Below are 18,253 nucleotides of genomic sequence, written 5' to 3' on the forward strand. Positions count from 1 at the left end.
CTTGCAGTTGATCTGTCAGTTTCAGTGAGTAAATACAACATAATATCAGTGAATGTTATTATTGTGTTATTGTTGTGATTATGTCACTTTCTTAGCTTTCAGTTTCAATCTGGTCCCAGACCGTGTTCTGGTCGTGACGTCACAGCCAAGATGGCGGCAGTTCAGAAGACTCCCTGGGAGGCGTGTCACAGTCGTGTAAAAATCACCACTTCATTTCACTCCTATTTCATAGTTTTATTTGTTATGACAGCAGTATGACAAAAATGTTTTATTAAGTGAGTACTTTAATTTTGTTATTGTTTTTTTCAAACATTTTTGTGGTGTCATGAGCCTGAAATTGAGTTCAAGGACCTCTTAAAATCTGTGATGTATCATCATTGCAGCTGGACATATTCAACTGAAGTTATCCAAGAACAAGAACAAGATCTCCTTTTGAAACATGTAAAATCATCTTATATAAAAGGGTTTCTGATACAGTGTTTTCTATTTTTATTGCTATATTTTATGTGCGTTGGTTATTTAACATCGTGGCTTATGATAAACAAAATGCCTTTTACATGTCTCAGTCCCGCCCGTACGAACAGTAGAGATAATTTTATCACGCGCTTACAAAGTGACGTAAATATAGGCGGGATTAAAGTATCCCAAAGACCAATAGAAACGCGAGAAGTGGGCGATTGACATCTCGGTGACGAAAACTCCTGGCCAGCTGTCACGGCGCGCGAAAGATCAAAATTGCCTCTCTGTATGTGTGGAACAGGCGGGAGGACGAGAGGGAGCAGAGAAAGACGCTAAATTGAAATGCGCTTCAAATGAATGAATTAGCCGTCTTCGTTCAAATTATAACTTTGCATGTCGTGGCTGCCACTATTCGACTAGCCTTTTTTTAAATCTCCTTTGGTTTCCTTACGAAGCTTCGAGTACAGCGCGGACAACGAGATGAGCCTGATCCTTTCTCAGCAGCAGGTGAGCATATACTCTAACTAGTAAAATAATAATGCTGTTCCCATATTGTAACAATATGTGTAACAATACACTCCTCTTAGGAATAAACGACGGCTGTCGTGGTCAATATCTCCCTACTATTGTTAGCTTTAGCCAGTTAGCGTGCTAGGCGAGTTGGTCTCAAGCTAGCTTGGTAGAGTGCGTGGGCTAGTTCACTTTCAGTCAGTTGGCGCGTGTTAGTCGAACAATTATGCAACGGTTTGAGTTGCCCACCTAAATCCGAACTCAAACTGACTTTATTGTTTATTGTTAGGGCGCCAAAGTGTCAATTGTTATCTGAACGGTGTTCTACAGAGAATTTGGTATTTGACTTACCCCTACTTCAATAAGTAAAAATGACTCCGTTGATGCATTTACCCTTTTAGTTCCATTTGAAAATAGACTTACCTTTTCTTTTACTATGATATCATTATACAAACAGCAGGACATCTTGTGCAACCATGATGATTCAAATAAACTCATTCGTGAATGCTGCGTTGTTTTTTTTTCTCCTCTTCAACCAGGCTGAAAGTCTCCCGGCTGTGACTCGTGCAACCACCGAGAGCGATTCAGACAGCGGAATGGGCTCTCCAGCAGAGGAGATGGTGCCAGCGATGACAAACAATAGGCATGAGTATCCAGGTGAAGTTGCACGACAATAGAGACAATGCGGCATTTGCTTGTGTAAATGCGGGCTGTGATGTCTCTGAGAACAGCCAATGTGTCACATTTACACTTTTATGGAGAGTTGTGTAGAGCATTGATCCTCATGTACCAAAGGCGAAATCACAACATGAACATTTGCAGCGAGAAAAATTGTGCTCACACTTGTTTTTCAGATTCTGACGAGGATGAAGCCATCACCACACGCAGAAAACCTCGGCATAATGCCATCAGAGACAGTGAAAGTGAGGAGGAAGAGGCAACTGTACAACGGGCCGAAGCACTGGTGTTATCTGCTTCCAGTGGAGAGGACATGGAGACTGGAGAGACGGGCGAGAAACAAGAGAAAGAGGCAAAAAAGAGAATAATCCATGCTCCTTCTGATGGTGAATCTGAGCAAAGGGAGGAAGAGCAGCAGGACACGAGGAAGGATGCAAAAACAGCAAAGGGGTCGAAAAAGAGAGCGAAAAGCCAACGGCACCGAGAGAAAAAGGAGAATCGTAGCAAAGCAGTGGACAAACTGAGAAAGAAAGACAGGTTTTCTGACTTGAATGAGGTGAGTGTTAAATAGTGGAGTATACCTGTAATGTCACTTTTACATCTTAGTAGGTTTTGAAAACATGCTTAATAAGTATGGCCTCCACAGCAACCCCATAAGTTTCCTCCAAGCAGCTTTTGCGCAATGCCGCTGACAAAAATGATCAAACTTCCCCAATAGTTTGTAGAGAGAGGAAGAGGAGACACATCACACATTGTGTAATGACACACCGTTTTATGTGCAGAGTACACCACTTCCTCGGGCTTTGAATGACAGTGGCTGCCTGCTGGGTGACACTGACCTGTTTGACACTGGTATGGATGAGGAGCTTGAAGAGGAAGAGTCATTAGACTCCATTCGAGCGGCCGTCAAACAGAAGATGAAAAAGCACAAGGTATATACTCTATTACTTCTACTCCCATTTCAAGTGTTATCTGGTTCGTTCTGATTGTTTTTGAATGTTGATGCAGGAACCTTTTCTGGATAGAAAAAATGAAGGCGATGAAGATGAATCCGAAAAGCCCCAACGTGCAGTAAGTCATTCTAATCATTATAAAACCCCTTGGTTATCGCGGTTCCAGACCAACCATTAATGAAGTGAATTTAAACTAAGTAGGGTTCCTTAATCATAAATGGAACATTTTGTAGTCATCTGTCCATCCATCTTCTACTGCTTATCCAATGTCGGGTCGTGGGGGCAGCAGTCTAAGCAGGGAAACCCAGACTTCCCTCTACTCCACTTTGTCCAGTTCCTCCTGGCGGATCCCGGGGTGTTCCCAGGCCCGTTGGGAGTCATAGTCTCTCCAATGTGTCCTGGGTCTTCCCCGAGGCCTTCTACCGGTCGGACGTACTCTGAACACCTCCCCGGGGAGGCGTCCTGACCAGATGCCCAAGCCACCTCATCTGGCTCCTCTCAATGCGGAGGAGCAGCGGTTCTGCTCAGAGTTTCTTTCGGATGACGGTGCTTCTCATTTTATCTCTAAGGGAGAGCCCAGCCACTCTGAGAACTCATTTCGGCCGCTTGTACCCACGATCTTGTCCTTTCGTTCACTACCCAATTTGACGACCTATGGTCATTTTGTAGTTAGAGCATAGAAAACCCGTTTTTTAGCATTATTAGAGCCCTCTAGACATGAAATAACATCCCTATAGTCAGCTTTACACTCATATTACCCAATATAGTAGACTTTAGAGAAAATAAGCCATTTAAGACATAAGAATCCATGCTTGTGAGTGCGTTCCGCTTTTAGGGGAGCTGAGCTGGGGGCTGACAGGAAGGGTGACATCGGGTGTTCAGAGTTTAATTTTAGCTTGGCTTGGGTTTTGGCTGCAACAGTAGCCCGTGTTATGGATTATTGTGAATGTTGGGAGATCATTCAAACCTACAATAAAAGCCTGTTGCAGCGAGCAAGTCTGGTGCTTGTCTCACCCAGCATTAGTGGTCAGTGTAGAATACTACATAGCATCACAGTGTCTTTCAATGAGTCTTCTCAATGCCTTATATTTGTATTATAGTTGATTTACCCATTTTTGTCCTTAAAAATGCTTAATTTAAGTAAAAAAAAAAAAAAGTAAAATTTGCTTAAATATGTATATTTTTTCACTAATAGGTTGTATTGAACCACGAAACGGCATGATTTATTAAATTATATTTTTTGAATAACTGTGAAACAGCGAATTTCAAAGTGCAAGTGGCGAGGGATTACTGTATTAAGCACAATTCACCAAAAATTAGTTTGACTTACTGTTTTCTTATGTTGTCAGGAGAGAAAAGCGGCACGTGCGAGTAAAGAGGCAATGAGACAGCTCCACAGTGAGTCTCAGAGACTGATCAGAGGTCAGTTTACAGTACAAGCTTGCCGTGTTTGCCATTTATCAAGCTGAGAAGTCATACTGTATTTGACATGCCTCTCTGCCTAATGTAGAGTCGGAGCTTGGCCTGCCATACCACGTCCCTGAGCCAAAGACCATCAGCCAGTTCTTCAGGAAGAGAGCCAGGCCAGAAGGACCTGCCATGGCCCTGTTGAAGTAAATACAAACCTTTTCTGTATGTTAATGGATTCCAGCAATGGCCAACTGCCATCATGACCTCAACTGACATCTTTTCACAGTTAATTACTACTGTATCCTGTCTAATACAGTCAAATTGGCGTGTCCCGAGTGTTTCCCTTCCGATACGATACCGATATCGCAGCCTTGAGTATGGGGCCGATATTGTATAATCATACATACTTTAATGACTTGTCTTGTAGTGTGGAATGTGAGACAAGGTTTAATCAAGTGATGTTACTCAGAGAACAATAGTCAGCAACAGTGTGTCTGAGGAAAAACTCTTTCTCACATTTTGAGGATTCAGTGTTGGTTGTTTGGGGTGGGCGAAGGTTTGTTTGTTAGTGGTCTTGCGAAGATCCTCATTGGTTTTTGTGGTGCTGCTTTGGGGTTAGTCGTGTTGAACTTTCCAGGTTATGTGCCTCCGCGGAGGACTTGGGCATGGCGGGTTTTGCACTCGGCTGTGACATCTTTTTCAGACTTCGATGTTGCTTCTGCTCCTTTGTTAGCACACGCTGTTGTTGTGATCATGTGGGTGTGCTTATGAGTCCTAATATCAGAGATTATAGATGCAGATGAAGTTTTTTGCTGATATATCCAAGATCCGATATTACTATTGGACTGCGACACCCCTACAGTCAAACCTGGTTTTTTATACACCCCAGTTTTTGTATGATTGTGTTTTTGTCAAATAAATTGTCTCTTTTTGTCGTGTAATATTTCACTAAACAAACTAGTCCCTTTGCTGTGTACTGTATCATTTAGTGAAATCGAGTGACCAAACAAAGCACCCGGCGCTTTGCAGAGTCAATGTTCTTGCATTTCTCATTGCGACCGCTTACCAGAGACTGCTCAATAACCCGCCATGGGGCCAAAGAAAGTTGCGAGTGCCAGCAATTTGATTAAAAAGGTGAGACATACTATTGAACTCGATCTCACCTGGATGTATGGGAAGTCCGCATCAACAATAAGTTCCATCCATTAGTCATTCATAATTATTTCACAATGCTTTCTGAATATGAAATTAGAATTATTGTATTTTTTTGTTAATATTTTTGAGTGTCTGGAAGGGAGTAATTGTATTTACATTATTTCCTATGGGGGAAAATTGCATCTGAATTAATAGCAAAAAGCAAAGTACCACTGTATTCCAATTTTGTCCTTTAGGTCTAGAGAGTATTCAGCAGTGATGTTTGAGAAACCTCCACCACCACCTCTTGCCAAGCCCACCAATGAAGACCAGCACCTGCCAGCAGAGCAGGACTCTGCTCCCGCTCTACATTCCACGTCCTCTCATCTCCAGCCCCTGCCTCAGCCCGCCGCCACCTCATCCCCGCAGCAGGAGAGCCTGAGCCAAGCCCAAAACGCTGCTGAGAGCTTAGAAGCTGACCAGGAATTCTCTCCAATGCTTTACCTCTCAGAGAGCTTGCAGGAGTCGATCACAACCGATTCTGCGGTGAAATCTATATCTGGCGAAGAGGCTTCTGCTGTTATTACAGAACAGACTGAGACTCTTTGTAATGCCCAGCAAGCAGAGGCCGGACCTGTAACTTTGGTTGTGCCTCAAGCCACCTGTTGTACTGACCCAGTGTCAACTGAACCTATGGGGCTGCTGTCCACCAAACCCAAAAAGGATAAATTAGCCAGACTGAAGAAGCTTGGACTGGACCCTCCACCTGTTGCCAAGTTGTGCGCTAATGCCGGAGATTTTGTTCAGCTTGAGCCTGCACCACTCAACCCAGGTTCGTTATGTGTCCAATAGCTGTGGCGTGATGCCGTTATTTTTATATTAATACACTTTTTCTCTTGCTCTTTTTTTTTCCCCCCTCGATCAGGTGTGGAGGCTCTGAAGGAGCGATACCTTCGTCACATCCAGCCTCCAGCTCGTCCCCAAGGGGAGCGCACCATGCAGCTCAACATTGTCCGTAAAGACAGCACCCCATCTGGAACGGAGGAGTTGTACGCTGAGTCTGTCACCGTCACTATTAAAGAAGGACAAGAAGAGCCTGTGGTGACCAAACCTGGTATGAATAAGGAATCATAACATTTTCTGTCTCTGTTGAATTATGTTTGTGGAGCAAGCGAGTGATGAGCAAAGTTGTTGTGACAAATGGTGGCTAATTTTCATAGGAGAGAAACTGTTGACCCTGAAGCAGCGGCTGCAGCTAGCCATGGCCCAGCGGAGACAGGAGGAGCGGGCGCGCAAGGCAGAGCTGAATCGCCTTGATAATGAAGATTGTGATGAGGAAGAGGAGGAGGCAGAAATGACTGACTCCGAGGCAGAAGAGGTAGGAGTTTTTGTCATTACCATTGCTAAAATGTGTTGTCCCCTCTCATACTGTATATCCATTTACCCCTATTGTTCTTTGTAACAGGGTGTGGATGATTTATTGGGAGGCAATGATGGTGAAGATGAGGAGGGCAGTGTGGTCCAGAGTATTAGGAGTCTATCCCCTGTGGCACGAAATGGCCCGTCAGTAACTCCAGACCTAGTTAACACCGATGGAACACTCATACTGTTCCCAGGCAACTCCTCCTCTCGCACTGGGTAAGTGAGTTGGATTTTTTGGTTGTGAGTTTTCATATGTCAGTGGTGTCTAAAGTGTGAGCCTCAGCATATTGTAAAAATCAAATGAATTCATTATTGAGATATATTATTATATATTACGCTAATTTTCACTTTGCCATCTACTGTATAACACAGTGTGTGGATGTTTTGTTGTGCTAGCGTTGAAAATATTGATCTACATTGGATTGGTTTTAGTATATTTAATGTATCTCTTGCTTTGCTCCCTTTTTAGTGATGGTGGAAGGAGATCTGGTCCTTCTGGACAAGACGGTGCCAGTAAGATGGGTACGCTTTTCACAACATCTCATGTAGTATACGGGTGGTCCTCAGTTTACGGCTCCCATACATTAATAAAATACTTTTGATCCTAGTTACAGCACTAGTTGCACTATAATACATACAGTAGTTACACTGTGTGCTCAATATTTGGCGCCCTTGTTTGCTTGAGTGTCAAGGTCATCATTACGGATGATGGTATTGTAACGTCTTCCCTGATGTTGTAAGGATGTCGAGGATGTGATCCACCAACAATCTTTTTACTGCACAAACATAACAGGCTATTGTCGGCCAAACTCAACTTCCTCTAAGCAAGGGCTCATGTCACATTCACAGGCCACCGGGAAATCGCAAAACTGCCAGATCGCTGATTCTCTGAAAGCAACAGTAATAACAAAGCAGTGTAGTGGTTTTGTTGTTGACATGAAAATGTTGCCAGTGCTTTGGCTTTTATTTTTTATTATAGTTTCATTTATTTTTTTGTATTTAATATGTTTGTGTCGAGTGTGGGTGATTGAGGAGTTCATTTAGGTATAAGATCTGACTTACACCACAGTCTAGGAGCGGAACTTCTACGTAACCAATCACCCGCTTGCAAAGGTGTTTTATTTGTTTTGTCTTCTTGTCCCAATTGTAATACTTTCACTCAAAGCTTCATGTCCTTGTCTGCAGAAGAGGACGACTCTCTGTCCCTGATGAAGGACATCAGCCACAACAGCAGCTTTGAGCTGGTCGGATCCATGATTACTTCCTACCAACCTGTCAGCCATCAGCGCGCAGGGAGAGGAGTTTCCAACTCTAACCCCATGTTCCGCTCCCCTTCTCCATGCCTCTTCAGGCCCAGCTTCCTTGGCTCTGCTTCCAAGGTAAGGTGCAAACAGTTAAATACATGTCTCAACTAGGGATGTCCCGATCCACATTTTTTGGCTTCTGATCCAATCCGATGTTTTTATAGTCTCGCCAAGCAGATCCGTTTTTTTTTTTTTTTTAATAAATTGTAACAAACCTCTGTGATTCAGGTTCCTAAGCCAAAAAAAAGCCGTGGTTTTAGTAGATCAATTTGTGGTGTGATTTAGAATCTATGATTTTATTATTATTTTTTTATTTATTTATTTTTATTATTTTACAAACTCTCTTCAACGTAATAGTAATTTATTGACAGTCGCTCGTATAAACGCTCGTATAAACCACCAGCGGCCTCATGCGCGCTCCCTGCACCACCAGACAGCAGTCTGGACACAGTGAGGGGGAACTACCTCTGGAGCTACGGAGCTGAATATGTAACGTCCAACATGAAACTAACTTCACCACGGTACACCACGCACATGTCCGCTTGGTGGTGTTGTGTTTTCTTCTTCTTGCGGGTGGCGGGAGTCGAGTGGCAACCAGCTTTGAGGCGCATTACCGCACCTACTATGTTGGAGTGAGGCCCAGAGTTACGAACATCATACGGCAACCCGATTGGCACGATCTCACAGCAGAAGCCAATGTTATCCGATCTTCAAAATACCGCGGATCGGCATCCGATCACGATCCTGAAGATCGGATTGGGACATCTAAGCCAACCACATGTGATGCCCAGATGATCTGATCTCAGTTTTTAATGACGACTTCCTTGCCTTTTATGTCCTACAGAGCTCTGGCAAACACTCTGAGCCCTCACTGTGCCTCCCGGTGGAGGACTCCCAAGACTTGTACGCCCCTCCCTCCCCAGGTGTGGACTCTGAGCCCATGGGTGGAGCAGCTGCTGGGCCCAGCATGGGCGGAGACTCCCAAGGTCGCTTCTCTTTGGAGGATGACGCCCACTCCCAATTACTCGATGCGGACGGCTTCCTGAATGTGGGCCCTCGGCCTGGTGCAGCAGCCCGCTCCCACAAGAGACAGTTGATCCTGGACAGCCTGGATGAAAATGCAATGGATGCCAACATGGGGGAGCTTTTAGGTCTGTGCTCGGGTGTTTTTAGGACGGCGGAGAGCAGCGCCAGTGGCGTAGCGGCACCATTCCCTGGGGAAACGCAGACAGAAGAACTTCTCGGACTGTGCTCAGGAACGTTCCCACAAACACAGAATGAAGAGACGGGAAAGAGCCAGGAGGGAGGACACGATGAAGACACAGACAACACCATGGATCAGCTACTGGTGCTGTGCTCGGGCAAGTTTCCCAGCTCAGGTACCTTCCTGGTCTCTTTACTATTGTGATGTTATGTTCAACACCTGTTTCCTGTTTGTCATTGTGTTTTTTCTGGTACTTTTTAGATTCTGTTCACACAGGTTCACCAGCACAAGACAGGTAATTTACTAATACAGTTGCTGGTATGTCATTGTTAGTCTTTCTCTTTTATTGGATACTGTAGTCCCTTGTGAAGAATAGATACATTAAATGCATTTACTTGTTACAGTAAAAAGACTGCAGTGGAGGAGGAGGAGGAGGAGGAAGAAGACTGTGAGTTCCGGCTTCTGTCAGATGTGGTATGTGAGCATGTTTGTCCAAATTGTAATATCTTGGTTAATATTGAATCGAAATAGCAAAATGAATCTCTCATTGCCTTATAGGAAGATGATGAAGTCAGTGAAGATGATGACGATGCAGATGCTGATGAAGACGAAGAAGAAGAGAACAATGACGTAGAAGAAGAGGAGATGAATGGAGTGTTTGCACCTGATCTTGTTAAAAAGGCGAAAAAGAAGAAAAAAATGTAAGTGAAGAATCAAGCCTGTTAAGTCCTTTTTATTATATGTGAATATTCCAATCTAGTTCCTTTATGCGTAAATAGATATTTACACTTCTTGGCGGAGAACGCCGACTACATTTTCAGTGCTGACTTGTGTGGTGTTTTTGTAGGCGCCTGGCCGACTACGTGGACTCTGAGGCTGAGCTGTCAGGCAGCGAGGAAGCAAGTGATGACGAAGATGACGACAGAGGGAGCGAGTACGAGGAAGAGGAGCTTCTGGAGGAGCTTCCCTCTGATGAGGAGCTCCAGGACCAGGTCAACAAGATCCACATGTGAGTATGCAATGGCTGCTTTCAGTTATTCTGTGTCCGCATGAATGCATAAGAAGGAACGCTTTTGATCCCAGGCTACAGTTTTTAGGTTTTATCCACTATGGTTCCTACAAAAACATTCATTTGTTACAAAACAAAGACGGTCAGAATTCCTCAAATTAACGCATTGGCTTTATACATAAACATTACCTAATTATTCTTGTACAATAGGGAAAAAATAAAATAATAACACTAATTATTAAAAAATATCTAAAAAAAAAAAAAAATTAAGTAAGAACATTATTATTTAAGTTAATAAAATAAAATTCTTGTACAACCGAGTACTGTCCATAACACTTCCAACAGGGAGATTAGCGATGATTTGAGCATTAACACAACCAATGGAACTGTGATGCTAATCTTGTTATTTTAAGCCAGTGTCTTTTTAAAATGATTTCTAAATTGCAGTTTTAACCTCAGAATGCTGCATGTATGTTATATAGGAAGCAGATAATGGATGACGACAAGCGACGTCTGAGGCTGTACCAGGAGCGCTACCTGGCCGATGGCGATTTGCATTCTGATGGCCCTGGACGGGCTCGCCGTTTCCGTTGGAAGAACATAAGTATGTTCAAAGAAATTCATGTCTTATGCAAAAAGGCATTTTCCCCCCCACGTATACACGCACTACAAACACGTGAAATGATTAAAAATGTTCACATTTCAATTTTTCCTTGCAGATGACGGCTTCAACACAGACGGGGCCGGACTTGAAGGTGAGGAAGAGCAGGAGGAGGATGAAGACGTAGATCAGAATGAGATCCAGAGGAGGAAGGAGAGGTTGGAAAGAGAGCAGTGGCTCAGAGAACAGGTAGCTTTTTAAAAATATATATATTCTTAGGAAAGTACAAAACTCACCACTTCATTTAAAGTCTTTACTTCTTTATTTTTCTTCAGGCCCAACAGAAAGCCAAAAATGGGAAGGCTTTGGATTTGGATGAGGATGACGAGAAGATTGGAGAGGAAGATAGTCGTTTCATGAGGCTGGCCAAGAAGCTGACTTCCAAGACGCTGCAGAAGAAAGGTAGGTTTGATATCAAGCCTCATCAGAACCCCACCCGCTGCACGATCCTTTCTCTTGACCTCGGAGAAACAGCAAGTAAGCAAAGTATTGTATCACCAATAAAAATGCACGGTCGTACAAAGTAGCGGTGTCCCGATACAACTTTTTCATGTCCGATACGGTACCAATATTGCAGCCTTGCAAATCAGTCGACATCAGCACAAATCTTACTTTTGTGACTTATTTTGTAGTGTGGAATGTTGGAATAGGCTTGATCAAGTCATATTACTCAGACAGAGAACAGTGAGCTGACCCATTTACCTGTACGTCTTCATCTAGGGTATAGTTTTATCCACAATGTAGTGGCAGCTAGGCGTAATATAGAGAGGTTTGAGGTACTCAATTTAGCCTTTAAACCCGACATTACTCACCACCAAGAGAGGCCGTATCTTTACTGTTTTAGCAAATGACTTTTTCAGACTTTAAAGAAAAATAATGCCACACGGCCACTGCTGGATAGACGTAGGGCGGAGATATAAGTGCTTGCTGGTAGCGGAGGTTTTAAATGATTATGATTATCGACCAATATCAATCCACTATCTGTATCAGATTGGGACACCCCTAATACCATCCATCCATCCATTTTCTACAGTATACCGCTTGGCCTTACACATCCCAAATACAAAGATACAGAATGTTTTTATGAACACTGATGTGTGCTCATTTACAAAGCAGAGCTTCCTGTGCAACCACCACCACCACAAAAGACCTCTCTCAATCCCTTTCTCAGACCCTCGCAGCCCTCACAGGTACGTCACTGTGTGTAAGGAGTTGTATTAAACCATTTACTATAGTATATGCCAGTCTCACAGTAGTGTATACCTGCTAGTTGGGTGGTTATTAGCCCTCTAAAGTACATTGGACTGTTTGTTGTTTGTGATTATGTGTACATTGTCAAGTTGTATTGCATCCTTGCAGTTAAAGAGAGGTTCCCTCCTGAGTCAGCCTCGGTCCGTCCTGCAGAAGTTGGCCTCCATATCCGAGGGGAATCCACTCGCACCCCGAAACAGTCGCGGATTCCTCTTTCAGACGCTGTCGCCAGAAAAGGACGACTCCACTTCAGACGTTCCTCAGAATCAGGTGAGTAGAAGAAGCAGCTCAACACAAAGCATCACATCTTATTCTTTGACTTAGAAGAGAAGGCCGGCCACACATTCCCAAGGGTGCATTTATACCATATAGTCAGTCCCTCCGGGATTTCAGACATTTTTTTTGAGATCGTGGTCTTGGATGCGGGAGTTTTTCCTTATGATAAAGGTTATAGTGTTTGTTCCTTTTTTAATTCTGGAAATTTGCAATAAATCATTGTTTTTTTTCCCCTCTGTGTCATTTATAATAGGGAAACTTTTTGGAGAATAAGTAATTCATGTAGAAATGGTTCCTCGGCTATTGTTTAAATATTTTGAAACTGTTCCTGAGCTGGTTTAAAAAAAAAAAAAAGAAGTGAACATTTGTCCAAAAACAATGCCTTTTTTTGTTATTACAGAACCTTTGTGACACAAGTTGAACAGAATATGAATTTAACTACTATTTACTGTACTTGTATGTCACAAAAAGATATATCACCCAAAAGACAGATGTATTAGGTTGCTTTTTTTAGTTTAAATTGTATTGTGTGTGTGTGTGTGTGTGTATATATATATAATAAATATCAAAGTGGTCCTCTCATCCTTACATTTTCCACTGTGTGACCCTTATAATGGTTACTGTTCTGTATTTCCGGGTTTCGCCACTAGGTGGAGTCAAAGCCCACATCGTCAAAGTGTAGGCAGCTTCATGGATGCGCACATCTTTTGTAGCGTCACCAACTGCAGGTTTATTTTTAGATGATATTGAAGAATGTGTTTGATCCACAGACGATGAAGAAGAGAGGGAACGTGGCAGCAGTGAACCCAGCAGCCAAGAGGGTCTGCAGGCTAGACACATCTGTTGGACATGTAAAAGCCCCCCAGAGAAGTATTTTTAACTTTTTGGACCACTGAATGTCTGTTGGGGGTCCCAACACTGTCCATCAGGCCAGTTGTTACGTGATGAGGATTTCATTGTCAATCCATGCTTTGTTCAGCATGCGGCTGTCTAATTTTATAATTAACGCTTTTAGGCTTCATTCACTAAAAATGTTATCATGTAAATAGGGTTGATTTTTGTTTTTAAAGCTAAATGGCTGGGTTTTTGTATAATGTATTTGTTTTACATGTAAATAAAAGTCTATTTTAAGAAACCACATGTCATTTCTGTTGATTTAGTGTTCACTTCATTCAATCAGATATATGTAGAATCCAGTAAAAACAAAACAAAAAAAATTTAAATTGTCTCACATTTGCATTCATGCAGAATCCTACTTGATTGTCAAAAGGCTGCTTAACCCTTTTTGGCTTTTTGCTTGGGGTCAGCCAGCCACGTGATGCCTGCATATCTCGATGGTCTTCCCACTTGGAGACTCCCACTTGCACGGACTCACTCAAAACCTTTTAATTGCCTTGTATGTGGAAGGCTATAAAGTGACTAATAATAACCTGGCATTTCTAACGAGCCTTTTCATCTCTCCATCTCATTAGTTACCATGGCGATTAGAGAGACGGGTGTCCTGGGGTTAAAACAGAGCAGGAGGCCCCATTAGATATCATTAGGGTCCACAATACTAAGGGGAACACACTTTATTGTCATTTTTGTGTACTATTATTAGTTGTAGTGGTTTCCACTTGTCATGTTACTTTGACTGTGTAAATAGTATAGATCAGGGTTTTTCCCAACCATAAAGAAAAATGACAGAATGCGGGGGCCACTTTGATATACCGTATATATTTTTTATTATTTTTGAATGGCTAAAAAAAGAAACCCCAGAAAGCTGTGTGTTACTATTAGTTACGACTATCAACATTTATATATATATATATTTTTTGCATTGTGCCTTTTTATTATTTTCCCATTTTTGCAAATGTTTACTTGGTTTTATTCCTACAATGTGCTGCAGGCCAATTTAAAAAAAAAAAAAAAAAAAAAAAAAAGCTGTGTAGACGCCCCAGCAATTCGCATTTGTGTGGTCAAGATGCGCTAATCCAGAGGTGTCCAAACATTTTCCACAGAGGGCCGCATATTCAAAATCAAAGAATGCTTTGTACTTTGATATTTACATGTACTTTTACATTTTATAAACTATAAAACTCCTAAAAAAAAAAAACCTTATATACTGTATATTTAAAGATAAAGCTGTATGATATTAGTTATGAGTATCAACATTTCATCTTTGCTTGATTTTTCCAATTTTTGCTGTTTTTTGGGGGTTTAATTTTAGTTCTACAATGTGCCACAGGCTGATGAAAATCAAGCTGCATGCCGAAAATGGCCCCCAGGCTTCACTTTGGACAGCCCTGCCCTGCGCTAAGCAGCGAAATATAATTGACTCCACATGTCTTAATTATAAAATCTTAAGTATCCTGATTATCCAAATAATATTTTTTTCTAACAAACTCAAATATAATAGCTTTTAAGTTTTGTAATATACAATTATGGGGAAAAAAATGTTTTAAAAATTGTCTCTTTCAAAAGTTTATTTTTACATTTTTTTTAAATTCTTAAATACATCAATGTAGGCCACCTTTTCTTTATTTTTTTAAAGCATAACTTTTTAATTGAGGCCCAAATCATCCTTCATAATGTTCCACCCAATGCAGGCTTTTTCTTTTTTTTTAATGCCGTGGACCGCAAATAGCCCTTGGGCTGGACTTCGGACACCACTTGTACAGATGCATCATTATTTAGCAATTACTGCGCAATTAATTAACATGAAGAAGATTCCAAATCCTACGGGTCTGCACCGCACGGTCATGCAATCCATTCTAATTAGATATGAATAGGATATTGAGACTTTGTGTGTTCCCTCCATTATTTTCATGCTTTGTCTCCTCTCTTCCCTCAAACGCAACTTTCTTCCCCCGAGAGGGCGGACTGCATGAACTCCCAATTCACACCACACTTGAAAGAGCGGGAAGGTTACACGCTTTGGCACGGAGGCCCCGGTTTCTAAATATCTAGAGGACACGGATCTGGTTGTATTCAGATTATGAGGAGGGCAGAGGGTGGAATAATTGAAAGGGAAAGAAAAAGCTGCAGCACCCAGGGGTGTGTTGCTGGGTGCCATGCATCATCCACTTTATGTACGTGAGATAAAAGTGTAATTATACTGCAAAACAAGCCACGCTGCCTTTCACTTTAGCACGTCCAGGCTCATTTGGCTCATTTTTAAAGAGTGCCCCCTCTCTCTCTCTCTCTCTCTCTCTCCATGTGTGTTTAGATGGTCTCCACACTGGCGACCTGACAGTGGCCTATGGCTGCTGGCCCGCCCTTGGCCGCTGTCACAGTCCGAGAGCGCTGCTGGAGCAGATGTGGCACTGAAAGTGAGGGAAGTGGGTCATGACGCTGCAGGCTGTGTTCAAACAGGGTCTTCTTATGATGCACAAGGTAAGTCATGCTCCCTTGGAAGGCTTAATGCCAACATTATGGTAACATGATGGCCTTAATTCCGCTTATCTCTCTTTTTCTCCATTATGGCTGTTTTGTAACTTGTAAAAAAAAAAAAGAGAGCGAGATGGAGAGTGATGATTTTGCGTGTGACGAGGCCTTGGGCGCGTGCTCGTGTTTGATGTATTTTTTATGTGCTTAGGCTACTGGTGAGCCATGGAGAGGGGTGGGAGGAAGGATGCCTGGAGCTGGTGCACTTGAATGGGGATGTTGTTGAAGGAGAAAAGGGGGGAGGGAGGTGTGTGTGTGTGTGCAGGGAGAATATGAGGGTTTTTTCCGCCGCCAGCGACGACATGTCAGGGGGGACGAGAGCGGAGAGGAGAGAGACAGTGAACACTTGTTAAGTCTGTCTGATGTAGCCTCTTGATACCACACACACACACCTCCAAAAAACACTTGCCTGCACACGAGCCCGACTCTTAAATCACAAAAGCAATCAGTTTTGAGAAGAATTACAAAATCCAACACTAAATTACAAACAAAAAGCTGATTTTTTTAAAGGATTAAGCGAATTTGCTTGCTGTCAACAACATTCTGACTGTTTTTTGCTTAACTTAATGTTTTTGTGATAAATATACTTCATGCTGGGGTGAGGATTGAGCTATTTTTACAAGCTTTTCAACTTTTAAATACCTTTTAAAAGTTGAGAAAATGATGGTTCCGCTTCTATTAAATACTTACTTTACCAATAAGGGTCAATTCTCTGCTATTGTGGTCAAGCAAGGTGTTACTGCTGGTCAAAATTTTAAGAACAGTTGAATTTACATTTTGCTCTGTTGGATCTTGATGAGGTTCCAGGTGGAGCTTCAAAATACAAAAAGAAGAAACATTTTGAGTAAGTCATGTATTGCATAAAAGCGTTAAACTTCAATAGACTGATCAAAAGTTTAAGACCGTAGCTAAAAAAAACAAACTAAAATATATACAAAATGTTGAAAAAACGACTCAATAATGAGTAGCTGCGCCATTCTTCACCTCCAAAATTGGTTTGGGCATGCTTGATCCAGTGTTTCCAGGAGGCTAGTGGGAATATTGCTCCATGTGGTGAAGACGGCTTCACTGATGTCCATTTTTTGCAGCCCCAAATGTTCTCAATTTGAATTACATCAGGGGAACACGCGGGCTGGTCCAAAAGAGTGACGTTATTCCTCTGGAAGAAGTCATTTGTCAGGTGTTGCTCCCCCTGCACATAGCCAGCTGCCGTTTGACGCCCCTGCACAACATGAAGTTTCATTGTTCCATTGAAGGAAAAAGCACCGCAGATCACGATGGCGCCCCCTCCACTGTGCTGTGTGGAAAACATCTGAGGTGGGATCTCCTTGTCACGCCAGTAACATTGGAAGCAGGGCCGTCAAGGTTACTTTTTCTCTCATCAGAGAATAAAACTCTCTTCCACCTTTCAATGTTCCATGTTTGGTGCTCTCGTGCAAATTCCGAGCGGGCAATTTTGTGGCATTGGAGGAGACGAGGCCCTTTGAAGGCATTTTTTTAATTCTTAAAACCCTTCTACTGGACTGCACTCGGCACCAGTAATAACCTTCATTTGGGCCGAGGATTGTCCCGTGTCTTCACGGACAGCCAATCGGATCCTCTGGCTCATGGTGTACCCCTTTACTTTTTCATTCCATAACCCTCAGGATGTTTGAAGAACTTTCAAATGACTGTCTTACTGTGTCCAACGCGCTGCCGTGTTTACGCAGCTCAACAATCCGACCGCGTTCAAAGAGAGAAAGCTTTTTGCCTTCAAGAGATCACGACAGTGTGAATCTGTGACGGAATATGACATTGAATCCACGTTTTTGCCGGGATTTTGGCCTTTAAAGGCCACACAGACGAGGGCCTTCGGTCAGGAAGGCTGCCCCCGCAACATCTCCAACATAGCCAGCTGCCATTTGACGCCCCTGCACAACCTGAAGCTCCATTGTTCCATTGGAGGGTGCAAAACATCTCAGGTGGGATCTCCTTGTCACGCCAGTAACGTTGGAAGCCATCAGGACTGCCAACCTTCCATTTTTTTGCTCCTCAGAGAATAAAACCTTCTTCCACCTTTTAAATATCTCATGTTTGGTGCTCTGGTGCAACAGGCAGCTTTGTGGTGTTTGATATTTTTTGTTCTTAAACTCTTCTCTCACAGATGCCGTCTGATGGTTATTGGACTGCATAATAACCTTCATTTGGGGCCCTAATCAATATTTTATGATCCCCAACCAAATACTGGAGCTTGCGCTATTGAACATGTACTAAAAGGAGTCAGAAGAAGCAGAGCTTATTTAATCCTGCCCCTTCTCCATATTTCAGCAATTACTGGTCATTTGTTCGCTTCCTTTGTTTCCGACTGTGGAGCAATGGATAGCTTATACAGTGATTTAAAAAAAAAAAAAATTAATTAATAAAAAAAAAAAATAGGGGGCGAGGAGAGAAAAACAATATTTTAGAAAAATAAAAATGTAAAAAAATGTAATGAAAATATATAGATAAATCGATTTAAAAATAAACTGATTCCAATCAATGAATAAATAAATAAGTAGAGGAGTAAAAACTGTAAGC

At 42.4% G+C, this 18,253-nt stretch overlaps 1 protein-coding gene across 2 annotated transcripts; it reads left to right on the forward strand.

Annotated features, from left to right (window-relative positions):
• The first annotated feature begins 148 nt into the window (after positions 1-148).
• LOC129173230 (claspin) lies at positions 149-13,348 on the forward strand. Of its 2 annotated transcripts, XM_054763950.1 has the most exons (25): positions 149-195; positions 915-966; positions 1,509-1,626; positions 1,824-2,203; positions 2,430-2,579; positions 2,656-2,718; positions 3,950-4,022; positions 4,111-4,213; positions 5,402-5,976; positions 6,070-6,258; positions 6,365-6,522; positions 6,610-6,782; positions 7,036-7,088; positions 7,752-7,945; positions 8,715-9,249; positions 9,336-9,369; positions 9,479-9,548; positions 9,633-9,775; positions 9,922-10,083; positions 10,566-10,687; positions 10,803-10,933; positions 11,020-11,146; positions 11,858-11,934; positions 12,104-12,265; positions 13,042-13,348. In XM_054763950.1, exons 2-25 carry the CDS (start codon positions 940-942, stop codon positions 13,165-13,167), a joined length of 3,945 nt encoding a protein of 1,314 aa, XP_054619925.1. In that variant the 5' UTR covers positions 149-195; positions 915-939; the 3' UTR covers positions 13,168-13,348. The 2 variants fall into 2 exon arrangements, with proteins under 2 accessions (XP_054619925.1, XP_054619926.1); XM_054763951.1 differs by lacking the exon at positions 149-195 and having other exon boundaries at positions 758-966; positions 11,861-11,934.
• Positions 13,349-18,253: the final 4,905 nt, after the last annotated feature.

Source organism: Dunckerocampus dactyliophorus, chromosome 20, assembly GCF_027744805.1.
Source record: "Dunckerocampus dactyliophorus isolate RoL2022-P2 chromosome 20, RoL_Ddac_1.1, whole genome shotgun sequence".
NCBI classification, from domain to species: domain Eukaryota; kingdom Metazoa; phylum Chordata; class Actinopteri; order Syngnathiformes; family Syngnathidae; genus Dunckerocampus; species Dunckerocampus dactyliophorus.

Coding starts and splice junctions, on each gene's coding strand:
- LOC129173230 (XM_054763950.1), top strand. CDS start 940: ATGAGCCTGATCCTTTCTCAGCAGCAG. Junction 7,946..8,714: donor TCCTTGGCTCTGCTTCCAAG/GTAAGGTGCAAA, acceptor TATGTCCTACAG/AGCTCTGGCAAACACTCTGA. Junction 11,935..12,103: donor GACCCTCGCAGCCCTCACAG/GTACGTCACTGT, acceptor GCATCCTTGCAG/TTAAAGAGAGGTTCCCTCCT.